The 23928-nt window shown below is 39.1% G+C and overlaps 1 protein-coding gene across 1 annotated transcript in view; it reads right to left on the reverse strand.

Moving 5' to 3' along the window:
• LOC133211659 (voltage-dependent calcium channel subunit alpha-2/delta-1-like) overlaps positions 1-23721 on the reverse strand; it is a gene marked incomplete at its 3' end in the record, with an annotated part of 188770 nt that extends 165049 nt beyond the window's left edge. The window contains exon 1 of the mRNA XM_061352222.1: positions 23045-23721. Within this exon, the coding sequence (XP_061208206.1) occupies positions 23045-23139 (95 nt within the window). The remainder of the gene's footprint in view (positions 1-23044) is intronic.
• Positions 23722-23928: the final 207 nt, after the last annotated feature.

The raw sequence follows: 23928 nt of genomic DNA on the forward strand, positions 1-23928 counted from the left end.
ACAGGCCCTCATTCTCATGGGTGACTTCAACCACCCTGACATCTGTTGGAATGATGGTATAGCCTGGCACAAGCAATCCAGGAGGTTCCTTGATTGTGTGGAAGACAACTTCCTTCTGCAAGCAATAGAGGAGCCGACAAGGAGAGGTGCCATGCTTGACCTTGTGCTCACCAACAGGAAGGGCTTGGTGGAAATGTGGCACTACAGGGCAGCCTTGGATGCAGCGATCATGAGATGGTTGAATTTGAGATCCTCAGGACAGTGAGAAGAGCGTGCAGCAAGCTCACTGCCCTAGACTTCAGAAGCGCAGACTCTGGCCTCTTCAGGAGCCTGCTTAGTAAGGTTCCATGGGATATAGCCCTAGAGGGCAGGGGGGCTCAAGACTCTTGGCTGGTCTTCAAGGATCACCGGCTACAAGCTCAGAGTGTTGCATCCCAACTAGAAGGAAGTGCGGCAGGAGGGCCAGGAGACCTCTTTGGATGGATAAGGAGCTGCTGAGGAAAATTCAAATGAAAAAAAGAGTTTTATAGAAAGTGGAAGCAAGGACAGGTGGCCTGGGAAGAGTACAAGAATGTTGTCGGGGAAGCTAGGGACAAGGTTAGGAAACCTAAGGCCCAGTTAGAATTAAACTCGGCTAGGGATATTAAGGATAACAGGAAGGGATTCTACAGGTACACAGCAAATAAAAAACAGATTAGGGAGAATGTAGGCCCCCTCAGGAAGCTCTCAGGTGAACTAGCTACACAGGATTTGGAGAAGGCTGAGGTTCTGAATGACTTCTTTGCCTCGGTCTTCTCTAGCAAAGGCTCTGACCGCACCACCCAAGTCTTGGAAGGCAGACGCAGGGACTGTGAGAATGAAGACCTTGGGCCCACTGTAGGAGAGGAATTGGTTCGAGACCATCTTAAAAATCTGAACGTGCACAAGTCCATGGGTCCTGATGAAATCCATCCGCAGGTCCTGAAGGAGCTGGCGAATGAAGTTGCTAAGCCGCTGGCCATCATATTTGAAAAATCATGGCAGTCAGGTGAAGTTCCCGATGACTGGAAAAAGGGAAATATAACCCCCATTTTCAAGAAGGGGAAAATGGATGACCCGGGCAATTACAGACCAGTCAGTCTCACCTCTGTGCCTGGCAAAATCTTGGAGCAGATTCTCCTGGAAGGCATGCTAAGGCACATGAAAATCAACAAGGTGCTTGGTGACAGCCAGCATGGCTTCACTAAGGGGAAATCCTGCTTGACCCATTTGGTGGCCTTTTATGATGGGGCTACAGAACTGATGGACAGCAGTAAAGCAGTTGATGTCATCTACCTGGACTTGTGCAAAGCATTCAACACTGTCCCACACGACACTCTTGTCTCTAAATTGGAGAGACATCAATTTGATGAATGGACCACTCGGTGCATAAAGAACTGGCTGGATGGCCGCACACGAAGAGTTGTGGTCAATGGCTCAATGTCCAGCTGGAGACCAGTAACGAGTGGTGTCCCTCGGGGATCGGTGTTGGGACCGGTCTTGTTTAACATCTTCGTCGCTGACATGGACAGTGGGATTGAGTGAGCCCTCAGCAAGTCTGCCGATGACACCAAGCTGTGTGGTTCGGTTGATATGCTGGAGGGAAGGAATGCCATCCAGAGGGACCTTGATACACTTGTGAGGTGGGCTCATGCCAACCTCATGAAGTTTAACCATGCCAAGTGGAAGGTCTTACACCTGAGTCAGAGCAATCCCAGGCACAGCTACAGGTTGGGCAGAGAAGAGATTCAGAGCAGTCCTGCGGAGAAGGACTTGGGGGTGCTGATCAATGAGAAAATGAACATGAGCTTCAGTGTGCGCTTGCAGCCCAGAAAGCCAACTGTATCCTGGGCAGCATCAAAAGGACCTTGACCAGCAGGTCGAAGGAAGTGATCCTGCCCCTCTACTCTGCTCTCATGAGACCTCACTTGGAGTATTGTGTGCAGTTCTGGTGTCCTCAACATAAAAAGGACGTGGATCTGTTGGAACAAGTCCATAGGAGGCCACAAGGATGATCAGGGGACTGAAGCACCTCCCATACGAAAATCGGCTGAGAAAGTTGGGGCTGTTCAGCCTGGAGAAGAGGAGGCTGCGTGGAGACCTCATAGCAGCCTTCCAGTATCTGAAGGGGTCATATAGGGATGCTGGGGATGGACTCTTCATTAGGGACTGTAGTGATAGGACAAGGGGTAATGAGTTAAAACTTAAACAGGGGAAGTTTATATTGGTCATAAGGAGGAAATTCTTTCCTGTTAGGGTGGTGAGGCACTGCAATGGGTTGCCCAAGGAGGTTGTGAATGCTCCATCCCTGGCAGTGTTCAAGGCCAGGCTGGACGAGGCCTTGGGTGATATGGTTTAGAGCAAGGTGTCCCTGCCCATGGCAGGGGGGTTGGAACTTGATGATCTTAAGGTCCTTTCCCACCCTAACTATTCTAAGGTTCTATGATTCTAAGAGGATTTTGTTCACCATTACCTTTAAAGGCAGGGACTAGAATTTAAAAAATGAGGACATATATTATTTTCACTGTAAGAAATAAGATACTTTATGTCCCCCACAAGGTTTGAAATAGCTTAAATGCAAATTCTGGTAATATAAGTGCTGTTAAACGAAAGTGAAGAAAACATTTTAAAAACTACCCAGCCCTTTAAAAAGTAAACATTTTGTTTGCTTAAGGGACTACTGTGCTACTTGAGAAGATACTTCTGTTATATCCCGTAAGATACAAGATCTACACTATTTATACAGCTAGCTGTTAGTCACAAGTCTGTTTTGAAAACAGTGAAGGGCTCCTTCTCTCTGTGGGAAAATCATAACTGACTGCTTTTTCCAAGATTTGTACCTCCTCCCTGTAACTGCTGGCTGAAAGTGCCTGAGTGCTTCATCCAACCTGACTGCTCTTGCTCTAATGACTATCACAGAGAGGGGAGAGTATATCTACCTTGTACCCAAAACGTGTGCACACAGAAGGACCACTTCACAAACTACTTCAGCATAAGAGATTATGAACTCTGTTTCTAGAGTTCCTACTCCCTTTATTTGTACAAACATAAATTTGTATCACCAGCAGCACTGCAAACCACTCTTATCTAATACCACAGATTCCTAATAATTCTTTTTGTTCCATATATTTGGACTTCAAGCACAATGCTACCAAGCACGTAACATGACCAGTGGGTCTATTTTTAGTAACAATCTTAGTCATTCTGCTTACAAGGCACCCTTACATCCTTTTAGTAACCTTCTTACATCCTTAATCCAGTTACACGCACTATTTCTTATCCCCAACTTCATCCCAGTAAATACATAGATAGATGGATCAAAAGATCGACAGTTAGGCATATAGACAAGAAAAGGTTTTTATTAAGAATGAAGTTTCCTGACCCTCACAATCCAAATGCATTTTTTCTTATCTTTTGCTAAGAGCAGTTTTACTATGAACTTTAGTGTGAATTTTCCTGAACAAACACAATTTTTGGCTTCATGTAACTTTATGATTTAAGATATAAAATTTGAAATATTTTCATATAATCCTGACATGGGCCTCATTTAGCATCTGTGGAAGTTGACGGAAAAATCATCTGACCCAAGATTTTATTCTATTTAGAATCTAGACTATGAAAATACAAACGTGAAAGCAGAGTACATGGATTCTGTCTTGGACAAAGGCAGAACAAGAAGCACATAGACAGCATCCTTCCCATATGTTGTGACTAAAGGACAATGCTCCTGAGAGGAGACTGCCACCTCTTCTGTCTAACATACAGCTGGTGAAATAAATTCAGCAGAAATGCTCTTCCCCCTGTATTCAGCAAATGATATGCCAAAGGCAGACAGAATCTAGTCAGGTCTCTAGCCAGCTAGAAAAAAAACAGTGCTACAGCAAAAAATAAGTTTGGAGAGCTGAGAAGGTAATAGATTAATTACTAAATACACAAGCATTTTTAAACAAGCAGTTATGCCTTCCAACCTGGTGTCTCCTACCTCAGAAAAAATATGTTTACCTACCATAGTAGCCATTGGTTGCAGCTAAAGCTATGCTCAAGCAGCTCACTATGAGCTTATAGCAATTTTGGTTTGCTCCCTTCATAATTCACCATCAGATCACAAGTTCACACTGAAGAATAAATACTCAGTTTCTCTTCAGACCAAAACCTCAAGCCCTTAATCAGAACTGCTGGGCTTCAGTGGGTTTAAGTTCTGATATGTGAAATGTAAAGTAGCTTCCACCTAGAAGGTGCAATAGATGTATTCTGGATTTTCACATAAAAAGTCTGAGGCCACCTGTGTCAAAAAAGTTAGATCTAGCCCAGTATTTCTTGTCCCAAACCTGAGAAAACAGCCTTTTCTTGGAAAGGTCTGCCGTAAACCTTTTACTTTTCTCAAGGCTAGTCCTACTATGTTACCTAGCAGCCCCCTGACTTCTTTCTGAGGGTCTGGATCACCCTCCATCAACCTCCAAAGCAGACATCCCAGACCTTGGGCAGCAGCTTGCAATAGATGACACCAATTTATAAAGCAGTGAAAAAAGAAATAGGGGAACAGGTTGTTTCTCATGGCTTAGTATAGGGACAACAAGTTACCAGAAATAAACCCTTACATAAGCATAACAAACCCATGCTATATTTTGCTACAGAAATTTTCACAACCAGACAGACCACATGTAACCACTACAACTACCATGAGAAAAGTACTACTGCCTTTCTAAGCCACATAAAGGCACCAACTCCACTTGTGTTCTTCTGTTTAACACAGTGTTTAATATCCTAGAAGTGTATTACAATCATAAAACATAAAAATCAAAGCAAACCAGTATCAAACAGGTTCTTCATCACAAGCAACTCACTTCTCATAACTTAATACTGTATTTTAGGATCTCCTGCTCTTTTCTGTAGACTGTAAAAAATTTCCATGAATATTAATGGCAACTGACAACAAGGAAGAGAAAGAATTTGAGACGCCCGCCTACAGCTTAACAGAAAATGTGTAAGCTGTCTTTAATGTAGTGATACAGCTCTTGTTTTTTTCCAAATATTCCAACTAGCACTTTTTGCAATAGTACTACATTATATTTGGCCAATTAATGTTTAAGAATAAGTCCTGTCCTGACCTCCACAGAAGCGTAAATAAAGGTACATAATGAGATAAACTGCTCTCTGTTAAAATTACTTTTATTGAGCACTACAAACAAGCAGTACCAGGACAACTCCATTTCTCACCACATGCCTAATTTCTGTGTGTAGCAAGGCAAACCCTAGCTAATCAGTACACTTGCAGTTAAGCCTTTTCTCTTGAGGAAAAAGTCATAGGGAAGTGTACAGTTATTTATGTCTGAAAGTGTGTTCCTGCATCTAAAAAACAGAGACTGTACATATACCTAGTGTCAGTGTTTTCCCCAATGAGGTATTGCAGCGTTAACTAAACTGCTAAAATATGGGAGCTCTTTAAAAAGCATTTTTCTCTCCTTTCCACTACAAAAGCCATTCCTGACAACTGTCATTCCGGAGACATTCTTGCTTACGGTATTCTGCAAGCTACAGATAACCTGATTTGCTAATAATTTTAAAGAACGGTTGTAATTCAACAAAGAAACACCCTTCTGGAGCTTAGCTGGTTAACAGAAATGCTAAATCAGTGCTTGCTGATTGCTGGAACCAAATGATGGGTGGCTTCTATATTTAGGATCCTCCTTTACACCTGTCAAGAGACAGAGAGAGACAGGCAGTAAAAAAGAAAGTGTGTGCACTAGAGCAAGCGATCCAGAGACCCATCTCTTGTAGCAAGGAGCTAAAAATAAAAGTCACAAAGAACGATAAAGAAAACAGAGCAAAAATCTTATTATTTATATTATCCCTCTGCTTTGTGACATGCTGTCAGCGAGCACTCCAAACACGGTATGGACCTCATTAGTTATCAGCGACTCTGGCTTCCCGCAGGAAGCCTCAGCGATATTCAAAGCTGGATCTGGTCCAACTGTGTCAAACCTGTGCTCCTCAGGTGGATCCCTTTCCCTGCCGCTCCTCGGCTGAAAGCACAAGGCCTTTGAGGCAGCATTTTCATTCTAAAGTGAAGTCCAGTGAATATTCATCCCTGTGCTCAACAATGTCACTGGAAGTGGGTTTTCTGGCTTTGATTGGCACCTGCCTGAATGCAGGCTGCTCTCCGTTTGCTAATCTGACAGCACTTCTTTCTGTGCGGATGATTTGTAGATACATATGTGAACATAACAAAAGGAAAATCATGTAGGTTTCTTTAAATAACACTGTGCAAGCAATTAATAAAACAATCCTATTGTAAAGGCTTCAGATTCCCTTCTTTGTTTTATATAGCATAACAACACTGTGTTTCAAATGGAAGGGCACCCAGCTGTAACAGGAGCTTGCTTCCAGTACACGGATGCTGCCTTCCTTCACCTGAGGTGCACCACTCCTTTCAAATTCTGATCTCCCAGTAAGCAGAAATGTTGGGGTTTATACAGATAAGGGATAAAGAAATAGCTCTGCTGGGGAAGTAGGGAACATTATGCTATTTAAATTTACACACATACCCCTTTCTAAATGCCACATGGCAATTCCTAAACAAAGAAGATGAATTTCAATCCGCCTTCCCTGACTCATATCATAACAATCCAAGTAACCTTTAAACAATATCTGATTCACCACCAGATTCCCTGCATTCTTCTTCAGAAAAGGAAACCAAATGGCCTTTAAATATTCCCCAGCGTTCCACAAAAGATACCTATTACTGGCCAATCTTTATTTAAGTTTCAGTAACTATTAGTTTCTCAGAAAGCAAACAAAAAAGGTCATTTTTTCCCCAATCAATAGCAGATGAAATGCATACTTATTTGTTAAAAATTAATGATGTCCATGTTTGGGTGAGAGAAAATGTTCAGATGAGAAAAAATGTCCTGATGAAAGATGTTAAATACTTATAAATATCAGATGCTTTCATTTGGACAGCACACAGCACAGACAGCAACTTCACAAAGACCTCTGAATCTTCTTAAAAGTAACCCTATTTGCCTACCACTACTAGTTTTAACCACTAGTAAGTAGTTATACTTAGCTCATCTGCTGAGTTTATATAACTAAAGCTTATGTCGAAATTAACTTCAATTATACAGAGAGAAGAGGCGAATGAATATGGAAGATAATGAATTTACATTCAGCTCAATAAAGAACTAAAGGCACACAGAGGAAATCCATATATGATCAACACATGCATACAGTAGTTCTGCGTATCTTCATGTCACAGAAATAACTTTTACCCTCTAAGAATACTGTAGAGTTTTACTGATGTCAGCATAAATTTTGAAACCTAAATCTATGCATTTCCTCCATAGATTAAATGACAAAGGATTAAATGATTCAATATTTGATGGAAATCAGATCCAGAGCAAGACACTATGATTTCCACAGTTCAAACTGGCTAGCTAAGGCAAAGATCACCATGCAATACGCCTAACGTCACACAGTTACTAGCAGTTTATGAATTTACTTTTGAAGTATAGTTTATATTTTTGAAGAGCTTAGTGCTTTTTTCTTTGGATGCTGTGTAGATTAATATTCAGTCATTTGTAATTCTGCAGTTACAGAATATCCTACTGGTTATTACCATACCCCATGGTAATGAGGGAGTACAATGCCGCTGTATAGTATCAATAACAATGCTAGCACACAGAAATAAGGCAAAGCGTGTACCAACAGTTCAAACATATCACAGGCTACTCCCATCAAAACCAATGCAACTCCAGTATATTCATACAAAGATGACAGCCTGAACATCTGTTAAAAACTCACTGAAGCTCAGGTACAGAAATTTAAGTCTCTTCAAATGATCAGAGTCTGAGGACAGAAAGGGACCATACTAGATGTATCGTAAATACATTAATGCCACAATTCCTATAATAAACTATCTGTGCCCAGTCCTATAAATATTTTGTTTGCTATTTGTACTAAACTGGAATGTCCAGAAATACTCACATGCAAAAGCAGCTGGAGGATAAGAATGTTAAAAGAGATCTATGAGGTTTCATGCAGTCATAGAGGGTAGCAATATCCATTTACAAAAGACTAAGAACCTTTTAATAAGTATTGAGAAAACTGTTTTTCTGTCGTATCTATCACTAACAGTGTCACCTATGGCAGAGGTTATGCCATTCTCTTGGGTACTGAACCATAAAACCATTTGTTGTCTGCCTGCATTGCAGGTATGTCTGTTTACATTGATAAAAGCAATGAACATACGGGAGAAGAAAAATATAGAAAGTGATCTGGCTGCCTTGCATCATGTTAGAGGTGTACACACATTAGTATACATTATTTGTTCCCCTACAGGTATTACCAGAGAAATCCCCTGGGAGACATAAACTATATTGCTTTATTATTAGTAGGGATGCTGTTTCCACACCAAACTTTCTGTGTAAATACCTCTGCCTCATAAGCTTCTGTTATACAGAATCCATAATAACACAGGGTTTGTTTCTTGACTGCAGCTCCTAAGTACTGTGCTAGTAAGAATAGAAACACACATATACAATGCATGTACAGCTGATGTTTGAGGTGCTTAAAGAGAAACACTCAGTGACCTGGTCTGAGAGACGGCATCATTCACATGTTAAATTTAATTGTATACAATAAATTCAGCCATATTAGAAATTATATGCAGGAATGTATCAGAGATAACAAATGATGTGATTGATTCCTTTCCGTACATGATTTCATAAGACTTTAAAATTCTTCTATCACCACACAAAAATTGGGGACAACAGATTGTTTCCATGCAGTTTTAGCATTATTTTGTCCCATGATACATACAAAGGCTAAGCTTAATTTCATTAAAATATGTGACCTAAGACAAAAGTGGACATAACTCATCATCACAGTACATTTTTGGAATGGGTTGGCAAAGATGTCATATAGAGAAGCCTTTAAAAGTACCCACAAAACTTCTACTGAAAGAAGTTTTCAAAAATCAAGTAAGAAATAGAGAATCTTATAATCACAGTGTAGCTGGAGTTGGAAGGAAGCTTTAAAGGTCATCTTGTCTGACCCCTCTGCATTGAGCAGGGACATCTTCAACTAGATCAGGTTGCTCAGAGCTCGGTACAACCTGACCTTGAATGTTTCCAGGGAACATGTTGTATCAGAGCCATTTAGAGATAATTCCTTCAGATGAACTAGCTAATGCAGTACTTGATCGCAAAATCTGGAAGTCAAAGTCGAAAGCAGAAGTGTTATACTGAGAATCATTATGACACCATTCCGTACTTCTACCTTTTACGTTAACTCAGAAATTGAAAGCTTTTATGTTTTGGGTTTTGATTTGGGTTGGTTTTTTTCTTTTTTAATAATGTAAGAGCCGGAAAGAAAATAAGCGATGGGAAAAGTACTATCCAGCTCCCAAATAACAGAGGAGACAGCTTTTGCTCCTTCAGATTTCTCTTCAACACAAATTCAGAAGTTTAACAGTTCATAAGCACCACAAAACATTTTTGAGGATGAATCCACAAGCTGCTTGATTGGACTATCAAGGCATTGTGCATATTTAATCTGAATTTTCCTTACCTTAATTTGTAGGTTAAAGTCTGTGAAGCAGCTGATAGCCTAAACAGGCATTCATCTTTACCATAATTCTAATTGCAATTTGTATTCAGACTTTTACTCTGCTTGGATAGCAGAATAAAAGCAGGAATAACAGAAAGCAAAAAAAAAAAAAAAAAAAGCAGAAGAGCAGATAGCAAAAATCAGCACTGACACAAAGTATTACATTTTGAAAGCACTGTCCAAGCAATTCTCTATGGCCTTTAGAAGAATTCACAGATCAAAGAGAAAACTGGGTAAGAGCAGACAAAACCAGACCTTCAAAATCCTCTTTTATTTTTGTAAATAAATAGCTTGAAATCTTTAATCAAGCCCTAACTTAAAACTGAAACCATGCGAATTCAGACCATGTCTAGTTTTGAGATGCATAGGATGAGCATTTCTCCTAAAAACTAAGCATAGCAGTGATAAGGTATTACATTTGTATGGAGGCAGACAAATAGTGGTGAATTACTTCAGTTTAGAGAAAAATCAGGTGGGCATTAAACTACTGGTTTTAAAGCTTCTGAGATTCTTTTTTACTGTGTCATTTCAGCATCATTTCAGACTCTCAGAGAACTACACATACAATGTAAAATAACAATACTTCACTGTAAATAGCCCTTATTTTTGCATTGATTTTATTTAGATAGACACCGAGTGTGAAAAAGATTGTGTAATTGCTCCACTCTGAAAATGGACAGCATTAGCAGCCAAGAAAACCTTCATTAGCTCATTATCCAATTTTCCCACGTGAAAGAAATGTTGCATGGAGGGTGTGTGTCCCTGTTAAATCATATAGTAACAAACCACAAACTGGAATCAATCTGTATTACTGTTGAATTAGAACAAGAATTTCACAAAGCTGTGCATCTCACACAGTCTATGTTTGCCTATCATGTATTTGCTTAAGGACCTTGAATACCCTCACGGTACTGAAAATTAAAAAGAAAAAAAAGGTTTATTTTATTACTTTGCAGATTTTTAGGGATGTTTCCTTAAGTCATGAAGAACTACTTTATTTTAAGCAGCTTTTGAATGAGTCATCTTGCAGATGATCCCCAGTTTGCAGGTTATCTATTAGGCTATTAAAAAGTCTTGAATAAGTTCTATCCAAATACATGTCATTAAGTGTCACTATATGACATTTGGATCTGATACACCAGTAATGTAAAATTTCAGGTATTGGTAAAATCTTTCCCATTAGAATATGACTGCTCCTAAAATCACATGATTAAATAAAGACCTAGACACACAAGAAGCATGAGTTCCTAGTTATATAGCTAACTAGAATGTCGGTTTTTCTGTGGTATACCACTTACACTTCCTGTTTGATAATTTTAATGAAAAATCCCAGCTAGGAAATAACCCCTGCACAGTGAAGGGCTGCACCATTTACTAAAGTCATACATCACAAAAACCAAAAGATCAGCCAGCGATTTCTCTTTCCGCAGTGAAACGATATCCAAGCAATAGGAAACATCCAAACATATCTCAAAAACATGTACTTTCGGAAGGTATCTTTGCCATAGCTTTTGGGTTCAAAGAGTAACTTTTAGCTAATACCTTACTTATGATTCCTAGAGTCAGATGCTTCTGCAATCTCCCCATGTAGTGGAAGTTATTAGTAAGTTTTCATTGCCAGAGACAAGGTACGTCCTTTGCAGTTTTACCAAAGTTATCTACAATCTCCACCTGTCATGTTAGTCTTACATTTTGAGTAATTATAGAAAACCCCTCTTATTAAGTCAAAATCATAAAAGCTGTAAAGCCAAATAACCAAAACAAGAATTCACCTACATTTTAATATGTAAGTACAAGTAAGCATAATTCTGGCCTTGTGTATCTATTTTGTCTCTTCAATGAAACACATTTCCAGGAGAAAAAAATAATGGCTGATTTTTGTAACTGAAGACAAGATCACAATGAAGATGGATAAGGAAAATAATTTAAGGCCATAAGGCAATTTTAATATCTTGCATTTTCTAGTTTTCAATTGTTTAGCTTTACAATTGGATAACTTACTTTTAACTTAGGGTTGTTTTAAAGACTGATCAGTACTTTATTCCATAAAGAGATTATTCCCGTGAAGAGTAATGGGACAATTGTAAGATACTATTCACTAAAAAGAAATAAAGCCCCAGGTAAGTAGACATGTGGAACAAACTATGTTATCACAAATATTTGTGACAAGAACGTTGTGCTTGCGAAACTGAAAGCATCACTACTGAATACATAAAGTGTTTGTAGAAGCAAGAATATCTACAAAAATAACTCAAAACTACCTAGCAGGCCAAAGAAGTGTTTTATTCTATAAGTAAATGGATTTATGAAAGGAAAAATCACTATCAGCAAAATATCTGCAAGCAAAGTGTTGTTCTACGCATCCCCTACAATATTCTTTACATCCATTTGTTAATCTTACCTCTCACCATTCACACAAGGAAGTGATGGGTGCTTTAATCCTAATTTTGTAGAGTGGAAGAATACTAGGAACATTTACATCACAGATGATTAAAGATACTGGCTGAGTACTTCTCTGATACCAAAGCAGCTATCTTATCAGAATGTCACCTCATGTCCACATAGCGAACTAACATAATGTTTAGAGTAAACCCAGCTTCATTGGAAAGGGAAAAAAAATAATAATAATAAAGTTTGTCTGCAAATTTCTTGCTGGTTTTAAACTTAATTACCTGAAAAATCAAGATTCCATACCAGATGAATGAATTATTCGGTTGTGCGTAATGAGGGGTTGAAATAAATGACTTTATCATTCCTACAATTCCAAATTGTAGCATTGAACTCTACAACTAATTATTTAAGGAAAAAAAAAAAAAAAAGAAAGAGAAAAGAAAACACAAAAAAGTAAATCTGCAAAAGCCAGTTACAGTTATCTTGTGCATTATCAAATGTTGCAGTATTTTGAAAAGAAAACTGTTTCTTCCCTACAATCCCATACCTGTAGAAAATTGGGTTTGTTCCTCATTTTTCAGTGCCTTCCTGCACATTAAGTGGTTCTTTTTTACATGGGTACTTGCTCAGTGGGACACAGACAATGAAGTGGCATTAGAGCTTATCATTTAAAGGGAAGACATCTGGTATCATGCATGGTTTCTTTGTGATATCTTACTATTCCCCTTTGTACAGCCTAATACAATCATGTCTTCCATTTTATTTTATATAATTTTTACAATCAGGCCTTGGCAGTGATGACTCATTCCATTATGATAGAACCTGCTTGTGTTTAATCAGAAATTATTTCATGTGGATTCATCCTTGCACTCAGGATTTAAATGATACAGGACCGATACTCATTTTGCTGAAATGACACTGGTGCAAAGAAGGATGAAATTGGGTACCTAATCATTTCCAAAGACATTTAGCGTACATCCTGAGACATAGTCATGCAACAAACCAATTAATCCTTTGTGTATTTCTAAACAGTCAAAAAGTGACTATAAAAACCAGGTTCTGCTTTCAGTTACAACATAGCTATTCCCCACGTGTGCAGTACAGCAGATCTCCTTAAGACATGGTCCTGTACATATTAGTGATCCTCTTCCAGGTTATATCTCTACCCACATAATCTAAATAATTCACAACAAATAAAAATCTAACCCAAGAAGATGCTAAGGCAAGAAAAGTACCTTGCTAAATAACAAAAAAACCCAAACTGTAAGGGCTATGCTTCATTGTTACTGTCTGTGGCAAGTCAAAATAATTGCAAGGAAAACTATGTTACTTCTGCTTAAAATCTCAGTGACTCTCAGGTAATCAGTGATTGCTACTAATCATCTTAAGCATGCTACTAGTCCAAAACTGGAAATAAGTTGATGCCAAACCACCTAAATAGCATTAATTATGTACTTCTATGATCATTTTTCTTACGGAAACAGGACACCTTACAATATACAACACATTTATTGAAGCAAGATGACAATTGGGGTGTCAATGGGAACAGAAGGAACAAAATGAGCTGTAGCCAGGGTTGCGAAAAAAGCGAATAGGTCAGGTTAATGAAAACCACTCAAGTGACATAAACCCTTGACTAGTATTGTACCCACCTATTGTCTCCGTTTTAATTAAAAAGTACAAATACAGTACAAATTTCAGATAAATTGGGCATCTACAGCTCCAACTGATTCCAGTCATTGAGAACAACCATTTGCAGTGTGGTGAAGGCGTGCAACTGGTGTGCAGCATTGGCATGAGTCAGATACGCTGGCTTCTGTTCGTAATACTGTCTGCAGATTTTTGCTGACTCCTGTTAGTTTCTAAAAATGTTGTCAAGCTTATGTTTTTCAATCTGTGTACATCCAAGAAGTACAGCTCGTGGGGATTAACTTCTAGCTCCCCAGATCTCAAGTTACCAAAAGAAGCAGATATGATGGCACCTTTTCTACAGAGATTCTACTGAAAAAAACCCAAACCTTTGAGAACCAGGTAAACCAGACACATTACCCATCCAGGAAAGGTTTGGTCATGCAAGTTTCTGAGGTAAAGGGGGAATAAAGCAAAGGCACATCTTAATAAACAAGGATTAACAGCTTAACAACACTTATCAACTACAGACGGCTTTAGAGGCATTAGCTAACAAATTAATCTTGACAATAAACCCTTGCCTGACTAAATGGTAAAATACTGCAGTTTCCTACTTTACTGACAGAAAATAGTGTGGAAATGTAAGGTTCCAAACTTAAGAAATAACGTAAGGCAGATAAAGGGAAGCAGATAATAATAGAAAGACATATAACAATAATGAACTCAGACAAGATACACACAATTCACAAGGGACATCATACTAAACAAAATCAGAATATTTCTGATTAAATAAAAGTAAATTTAAAAAAGCCCATTATTTATTTTATTTGTATTCTTTTTCTTTTTTCTTTCTTTCTTTCTTTCAAGTGCCACTGAATTAACTTATGAGAAAAGTCTCAGGTCAAGAAATACTTAGCTGCATTAGGAAATACACACAGAGCTAACCATCCTAAGGGTAACTTTACACAGAAGATGATGCTGCAAGAAAGCTCATTGCTCACTCCACTCAATTTCCATCTTCTCTCACCTACAAGTGTGTCCCTCCACTTTAACCTGTCTTTGAAATAAAATCTAGTAAACTTATTACATCCATATATAAAAAGAATAAAATTGCATATGAAGCTAACGGGAAATATGGACATTCAATAACCTCTGCAGGAATTATTCTAAATACTTACTGAAGAATAGTATACTATGTATTACATTTTATTCTAATTCAACATACTAAAAGAAATCAGCCATATACTCCAAAAAGGCAACATATGCATTAATGTCTGTGTGAGAAGCCACCATACTTCTGGATTAAACTGACAAAACAGGATATCAACATATCTCATAGGGTAGAGCACTCCCCAAGTAAAGTGTATTCCCTCCAAGTGTAGGGCTATATTTAGGATCCACAAGATCTGTACCAGATATTCAAATTCACACTGGGGAACCAGGAGAGTTCTTTCAGCAATATGCAAAACGAACCATTTTTCCTACCAGTCCACATCAGAGTATCAAATCAAAACCTCCCTCTTAATTGACTGGTGAACTTATCTCTCTGCATGTTGATTAGTCTAATGGGATATTGGATATACATATGCAGGACCAAAATATTCATCCATAAGAACAGGGGAAGGAATAGTAAAAACCCCTAACTTTGTAATTCATACATCTAGTCATCTGTTTTTCATTACTCTCCTCCTTCCTGCAGTACTGACAAATACAATTCTTCTAGCTCAGACTCAAAACATTTTGCTGTGAATCAGTTTCCTCCCATCAAGAATGGTGTGACAAATTTCTACTCTATGCAGGAGCAAAGAAAATTTCCTTTTCACTGGTTTGTTTAAGACAACCTTAGTGCACAAAAAAAAAAAAAAAGCAGCACAGTATTTAAAGGGACGATTGAGAAAAATACCATGCCTTAATGTAGGCTTTAGTCCTGACACCCTTACCCAGAGAACTTGAATAGCTCTATCTTTATGCCTACTTAAAAGGTTTAGTCTGTGCTTAGCAAAATACAATAAAAATCCTGGTAAAGATATGGGAGAGAGAGATTATCTTGCAGGGAAACATTTTAAGGTTTTGGACCAGTCTAGTGGGGAGCTGCAGAAGGGAAGCAGGAGCACTTGGGCTAGAAAATTGTTTTGATGAACTGAGTTTAATTTTTCTCCTTTAAATAAAAGTAATGCAATTTGTTATCCAACTGTTACAAAAACTAGACTGTGCACTCAGCAACTCCTTTGCTTTCTCATTTACTTTGCAAATCAGACCAGAAGTGAATCAGAACTTACTATAATGGATAAATTTCAAAGTCTTTGCTCGTAGACTTCAACTGAGGGCTGAAAAAAGGACCACTGCTCCAATATATATGTCTATGTTAAAGATAATTGCTGTACCAAAAATTATTCTCAGCCCATATGATCTACAAGACATGCTCTTTAAAGAAATTCCCTTCTCTCTGCATCCCTGGCTTAAGATTCAAGGCTCTAGAGAAACAGGAGATTTCAAAAATGAAAAATGCTTAAGTCACTACATAGAAGATCTGCTACAAAGTCAGACTACAGTTCTTGTCCTGACTGACTCTGAAAAGAGAGGGAGCGAGAATATAATTTAAAAAGAGGGTGAAAATCCAATAAAACATTATTTTATAACAGTCAACAATATTATCATAGAATCATAGAATCATACTTCACATTCCGATTCCATGGGTATTTCAGGCCTACTTCAGATTAAAAAAAGTCTGATTTTGAATTACTGTAATTAACTGCAAAAGCTTGCTGATTTGTTGATGCAAAATAATGTCAATCTTTTTCGGAAACTTGTTAGAATCTTAGTAAATAAATAGCAAAGATTATACAAGGAATAGAAATTCAGCTCTTTGTCATCGATTTGCTGCTGGTGCACAGATAAAAGTGTTGTAAGGAGGGACAGAAGCAAAAACCCACGGTCCTTTCCCTAACATCAGTAGTGTAACATTACCAAATGGGGAGCCATATTCTCATCACAGTGTGCTTGTGAAAGAGGGAGTCTATTTTACATTTCACCCTGAAAACTTATTAAGTCTGGGAGGAAGGAAGGTGTGAAACACTTGAGTTTGCTTAGAAGTAGAGTAGGTCAAAAAAGAGTTTGGAAAGTACTAGAGGAGGAAAAGACAAATCCCTCTTGAGCTGAGCAGCTTCAGGCATATGCCATTAATTTTTAGCTATTAAAAAGTGCTGAGGCATATTTTTAAAATCTTCACCCTTTCCTGAATATTCTTTTTCAGAGAACATGAACAGGACTTTTTAATTTCAGGGTAGAAGCAGCACAGCCTGGCCCTAAATTGCAAATATCCAACCCATTATTGAAGTATAAATGCATTTGAGAGTGATTTGCACCCTAAGCGTGAGCCACTCCTGCATTGCTACTGTATGCATTACACAATACTTACTGCTTGACACAGAAATCACATTCTACAAATAATAGTGATTCCAGTTCTCTTTTATTATTGGGAATCAGGAGGGAAAGAAGAATCACAACACTTTGTAGTAGCAATGACAAATTTGATGTAGTAAGGACTGATTGACATAAATGATACAAAATCCAGCTCTTGGTCCGATGCTGCAGAACAAAGCACTGCCCAATACATGTTTGAGAAAAATTAAGTGGGATCAGGCTATTTAATAGATGCAAGAAGAGAAATAAAGCAGAGCTGCAATTTCAAATTCAAATCATGTAACTATTCATTGATACCTGTCTTGCAGCAGCTGCAGATGGTATGAAAACGCTGATGCAAGAATGAGCTAAGAGTGATCTAAGACACAACACAAAGGTGCTGTCCAAAAGAGGGTGCAGAAATGCAGTTATTAGTTTGTACTTCTTAAGTTCTGTGTACTTTCAAGGCGCTAAATATGTTTTACCAGGACACCAAGGACACTAAGCTGTCATTCTTTCTATCAAGTAGTCTGATTAGGCATTTGTAGAAGACATGATAAAGTACGGCATCTGGTTTTCCCAAATCACAGCTATGGTCCAAAAGTTTGATTCCAGTGTTGTGTTCTGGCAAATCTTTTCTTCTGTTAAAGAAGATATTTTAACAAGGCACTAGAAAACAACATTTTCTGCTGTCCATAGTGTCCATTGTTGTCACTAAGGTCTTGGTAAGTGCTCTAAACAACATGCATCCCAAGCATACAGGGATCAAAAGCTCATATACTGCATGCACTGCAAAGAAGTACAAAACAGTATGAGGCTCAATTCTGTTTCAAATATGGTCAACAATAATGTGAATAAATAATTTCTTTCTTAAACTACTAAAACAATCCTAAACCGTAACCCCTATCTCGCGGGGGCTTAAGTCAAACATTGGTCCAGAAGATTACACTACCTTGGGTAAAGGGTTCTCACAGAAGAAAGAATAAAGGCATGAGCATGTCAGATCACAATTATCAGCAGGCGACTGCAGTCTGATTTGTTTCTTTGTTACTAAAGATTAAAGTAATAATAATTTGACCATGCTTCCATCAATTTAAAATGCTCTGCTAGATAAATATTTTTAAGATCTGTACAACAGGCCTTCTATTTAACAATGAATACATTTCAGACTAATGTGCTGCCAAGCTCCAGCTCTCTTTCTAGCAGCTGAATTCTTGGATAAAATCATTTTGCAGGGTATGAGCAATGCAGTTCTGAAAATAGCATCACTGCAAAATGAAAGATGGCAAGAACCTCTACAATGCTTATTTATTTCAGTGAAATTTCATCTCTTATGATCAGTATCTACTTTGAAATTCTAAGCTGAATTTTCACACTTAATAAAATGTAAATCTATAGGTTTTGCTAATTTTGAAGCCCCGGCATAAATTTCTGAGAAGGAAATAAGAAAAAAATATCACATTCACAATTTACATGATAAACTATGCGAAACAGAAAAATGCTTTGTGGAACCACAAATTTGAGTTTATCACCACCACACGTACAGAGACACGAAAAGAAACCAACACCAATCAACAAGCTGCTTCACACTTATCTTTAAGTATGTTTCTACTAGAAGAATGGATTGGAGAGATGCTTTTTAAAATACCGGTGGGTTTACTGATCTTGCATAAAGCTCAGCATCCAGACATGTGCTGCTGAGAAAACACTAAGAGGTGATACTGCACTTCCCTGATTCTAAGTAAATTACATCTTTGGCTTTCTTTCCAATTCATATGGAGATGATAGACTTCTGATATTATTTTTTTTTCCTAATACTGATTTCTAAATATATTTATTTAATTTAAATACAATTTTCAAATTAACATCATTTTCTAATGAACATCCACACTAAAATTGGCATTTTTCTTTCACAGACTTTGTGCTAAAAATGAGATTGCATGTACATGTGTCAAAATCCCCAAGTCTAACAATAGAAATAGATGAACAGAACACATCATACGTATCCCCCATCTATATTTGGTCACTGAATCTATATAGAGTGATATTGTGTACCAAACCCAGCTACTTCTCAGCAAGATCTACACTTGTTCATTCCATGTGCGGAAACCAAAAATACGAATGTCCCAGTTGTGCAAGCTCTAATTCACATGACTCATACAGACTTCCCTGAGCTGTCCTAATGACACCAAAACAGTAAGAATGATTCATGCAAATGAAAAATGAGAATACACAGCGTCTCCTCTAAAAATTTCCTGCCTGCATACATATATATATATGTTTTTATATGTATATTATTTTTATCTTTTGTATATTATTTTTATCTGCAGACATTTTACACCATTTATTTTAGTAACAGATCTGGCTTGAATATAATGTATAGTTTAATATTTACATACAGAACAGGTGACTGAGGGGGAAAAAAAAAGGACAAAAGGATAGAAGAGTGGGGGAGGGAAATTAGAGAAAAGAAAAAAAGACATTAAGCTATATCCAGAATGATGCAATTACAGCAACAGTCCCACTGGTATTGAAAGGCTTCATCTGTAGGTTTATCCAAATTAAAATATGTGCTTTGCTTTGTTGTTTGCTGCTTCTTTTTTCATCAGCACACACATGTTTATCATCAGAAAGCAGCAGATGTATCTTTATATCATATATTGCTATCAGTAAAAATCATAACTAGCAAGACATACTGTGTCAAAATCATACTTTAGAATTACAACATATTTTTAAACTCAAGACTACCTGTTTGATGCAGTATAGATAAAAGAATAGAAATAAAGTGAGTTCCGTGCAACCTTTATCACAAAACAAACTGCATTTACTGAATAGTATCTTTTTTCCTCAAGCCTGTGTAGATGTAAATAATAAAGACATATATGGCTACAGAGAAGGAAGCGCTTAGTGTACTGTGTTAGCAGTAGTGTGGTTATAGTGACAGGAGTACTATATACAATATTCTCATATAAGTGCAAAATATCTACTGTGCTGCATATATAATTGAAGTCCTTGGAGTTGCTACATTAAAAGTAAGAGCATGATATCCTGTACCAACATATAATACGTCCCTAATACATGATACAATGAAAATGATATGCTTTAATGAAACCAAATATGTACCAACTGGTAGCTAAGCCTCATAGCTAAAGATCAAAACATAATTACTGCTATACTTAATAGTTCATTTAAAAAAAAAAAAAAGCCTTCAATATTTGCAGTGAAATACTCCAACACAGGAAGCAACAAATGCAATTATGCCACCTGCTCAGATTCACAATGAAAAATTAAGGCTCCCATTTCATCCAGCACAACCCTTCCCTTTAAATTCTCTTGGGTTCCTGGGTAAATATATCAGAGCCTTTTTGCCTTGTCAGAGAAGGAAAATTAATCAAGTGACTGGGATTCTATCAAACAGGCATTGCTTAAACTTTCATCATTTTTTTTCTGCTAAGAATGTTTCATACTTGCATACTACTGATGATCAGGACTTCTGAATGCTTTAGTAAAAGCACATGTTAAACTATATATGGATGCAGAAGGAACAGATGACTGAAGGGAAAGAGACTGTATAATAATGAGCTGTTAATGAAATCATGAACTATACAGTCCAGATTACGCACATTGTTCAGACAACAGCTGGGAAATGCTGCTTCCTCAGACCAACTTTTTAGCTAATAGGAAAGGAGACTGAAAATAATGGAGAGAGAGCAGGTAGCTATGAACATAATAACAGCAAACCTTTGGTTTTTTAATTATTAATGTCCCTTTTTTCCTTTATATTCTTCTCCTGTGTTTTTTCCTATTTTTAATATCCATAAAATATTAAATCTTTCATATTAATGGCATTTGCGTCACTTCTTGTTCTTCCCCATTTGTAATCTACAGTGGGAAAAACACCGCTGTCAAGTCTTAATAAAGAAACCCAAAATGTTTTCCCTTTCACCTGTTACATCACTACTGTTTGCAGAGCAGCTCTCCCTGCATCAACCTGTTGTGCTGTCTTCTAAATGAACTAAAGCATCTTTGCTCTTTGATTTAATTTCAAAGGGGAAACATTACTGTGAAGGATGCACAGGTGCTATAGATTGTTTCTACAGTGTTTCAATGGGATAATGAGAAAAAAGAAAGCCAACAGCAAGTGAATTGTGTAGAACATGGAAATGCTGCGGACTAATATCATATTCTGAATTACTTAATCATAGGTATAGTTATAATTAAAGTTATATATTTCCCTGTTGACAATTTCTGTTATCATGACTGGCAGTGAAGGTAAATTCTGAACGAAATCAGCAAACATAGAGAGGAGGACAAAAACAATTTTAAAGAAATATCACATAATGTTATGTTAAAAAGTGATCTAGATTTCTATCTGAAATGATACAATACCCTTTTTATACAGTATTCTTTTAATCTCACTAGGTTCCCTATGTCTTTCTCCTTCAAAACTAGAAAAATCTATTTAGAAGATAATTTTTAATTACTTGTGTACGATAACTTATCAGCTCATTAAGAAACAGTAAATAGAGGAGCTCGAACACAAGAAGAGCACTGACTTACACATTTTGCCACTCTTGGTTCTATGTGACACATCTTTATAGAGTATTTTAAAAGACAGTTTTCCCTCCAATGAAAGGCTATATTTATTTAACTTAGAAGACATTAAGTGGTTATTTTATACTAATCTTTGTATTCCTTTCTTTCACCTAACAGTGCGAGTATCCCTTTGAGTCTCTCATAATGGCACCGATACTCAGAACTGAATCCAATTATAACAACCTACCAGCAGTACTAATTGGTGAAAATGCATTGCTGGTAATTGCTGTAAACTCATCCTTCTGCACCGCGTGAACGAGGGCAATAAATTCTACCCAGCGTTAAACAATAGGGAAGGCTACCATTAGCACTGTTTTTCTTATGTAAAATGCATTAAAGTGAGACACCCACTTAAAAGTTACCTAGTGGTGGCTTTAACCCGGATTCAGGGACTAAGGTAAGTGCTTCCAAACAACAAAAAATAATATAAAAATAATAAGGTAAAAAAGAAAAGGGAAGGAAACCCTATCCACAGTGTTTTGCTGTGGATCTTTTTTCCCCCCGATCTGTAGGCGAATCTCCAGTATGATGGAAGCTTTTTCCTGACTTTCTCTTTTTGCACGCTTTCATTATGTGATCTGGAAAGCACTTCCATTCTGCTAAGCATGCAGTGGTTTAAAGATCTCTATCTCACGGCCATGCAAAACACAAAGCAGCTCGCACCGAAAGCATCCCTCAGCTCCCGTAACGGCGGGTTTTGAGAAGTAACGATTTGCAAGGCCAGCCCTCAGGAAAGCGGTTCTTCTGCCGTGTTGCTTTAAGGATGCTGAACCTCTTCGGTGTGGCACAGGCGTGGGCACCATCCCGCACCCCCCACAGCCCCGGGCACAAAACATACCCCGCGGCTGCCAACACCCTCCCGGGTGCGCTGGACCGCGGCCAGGCATGGGGGAGCCGAGGCACCGGCTCTCAACTCCGAGCCTTCACCTCTGCCTGATTCACAAGCCAGAAAACCTGCTTTTTGAGCGGATTTTCATATAATCTTGAAAGTTTCAGATTTTAAATATTTTTTCAATAGTGCCAGAACTCCAGCCAGGCTGAAATAACCGTTGTGGGAGGAGGGGGCGGGCTCTGTGTAACTCGAAACTTTCCTCTCAGCGCGGCAGAGCTGCCGGCTGTATTTAGCACCGGGATGTGCTCGGGTTCGGGGCTCCAAGGCGAAGCCTTCATGTCACAAGTCCCACCGTCGGCTGTGACCGGGGCACGCTCCCCTCCTCCCGGCACCCCCAACTACCGTGACTCTTCCCCGACTGAAAACAGCCGAAATCCTGCAGTTCTGCCTCACCGCCCAGACTGACTTTATTTATTTCCCTTTGTATTGTGGCCGGGGCCGCGCTCCTCTCGGCGCAGCCCCGGCCCTGCCTCCCGCCAGTACCCCCGTCCTGCACCCCTTGGGACTTACGTGGTGGCAGAGGGGAAAGGTCCCTCCGAAGAGTGGTTCATCACCAAGGACTGGAAAAGTGTCAGGCTAAAAACCAGCAGCCAGCCAGCAGCCATCTTCCTGATCGAAGATCGATCCCCCTTCCCCAAAGTCGGCGAGACGGCAATAAGAATAAATTCAATTATCGTGTGTGGTGTGGTGGTGGCGGGTGGGGGGGGGGCTGTTGTTTTTTAAAGCCTCCTCCGCTCCCCCCACCCGCCCCCTTCGCAGGAGGCGCAGCCCAGAGATGTGTGGAGAAGCGGGATCACGGCCGAGGGTGGGAAGGAGGAGGAGAAACGATGGAGATCTGTGGGTGGAGAGGGGAAGAAGAGAGAGACGGAGAGATACTCTACTCTCTGCTACTCCAGCAGCAGCTCCAGCTTCATCTAATCCGCCGCCATCAGCGCTACTTTTGTAACAGATCCCCGCTCACTCTGTGTGCATGTGTGTCCTTCCCTGATTTATTCCCCTGATTGCAGAGCAGGAGGAGGAGGAGAGAGAGGCAAAGCGGGGTGGGGGCTCCTGAAAGAAGAGGAAAGAAGGAGAGAGTTGGAGACGGGCAGATCTGCTCCCGGGTCCTTCTTTCCCTGCCGGCAGCTGCGGAGCGTCGGGGCGGGGAGCAGGGGAGGGCGCCGGGCGCTGTCGCTGCCGCGCTCCTTACAAGGCAGCCGAGGAACTCCCGGGCCGGGCAGGGCCCCCGCGGGAGCCGCGCCCGCCCTGCTCCGCCCGCCGCGGGCTGCGTGCCTCACCTCCCGCCGCCCGGACGCTATTTTTAAACCCGCTTCGTGCCTTGTTTTAATTCTTCGCCCTCCCTCCTCCTCCTCCCATTTAAGCACAGCCTCACACAGCCCGTGTGCCACCAGCCG

This window comes from Neopsephotus bourkii, unplaced genomic scaffold (genome assembly GCF_033783945.1).
Source record: "Neopsephotus bourkii isolate Nb327-2 ecotype Australia unplaced genomic scaffold, CSIRO-AGI_Nbou_v1 NB_638, whole genome shotgun sequence".
Classification (NCBI taxonomy): domain Eukaryota; kingdom Metazoa; phylum Chordata; class Aves; order Psittaciformes; family Psittacidae; genus Neopsephotus; species Neopsephotus bourkii.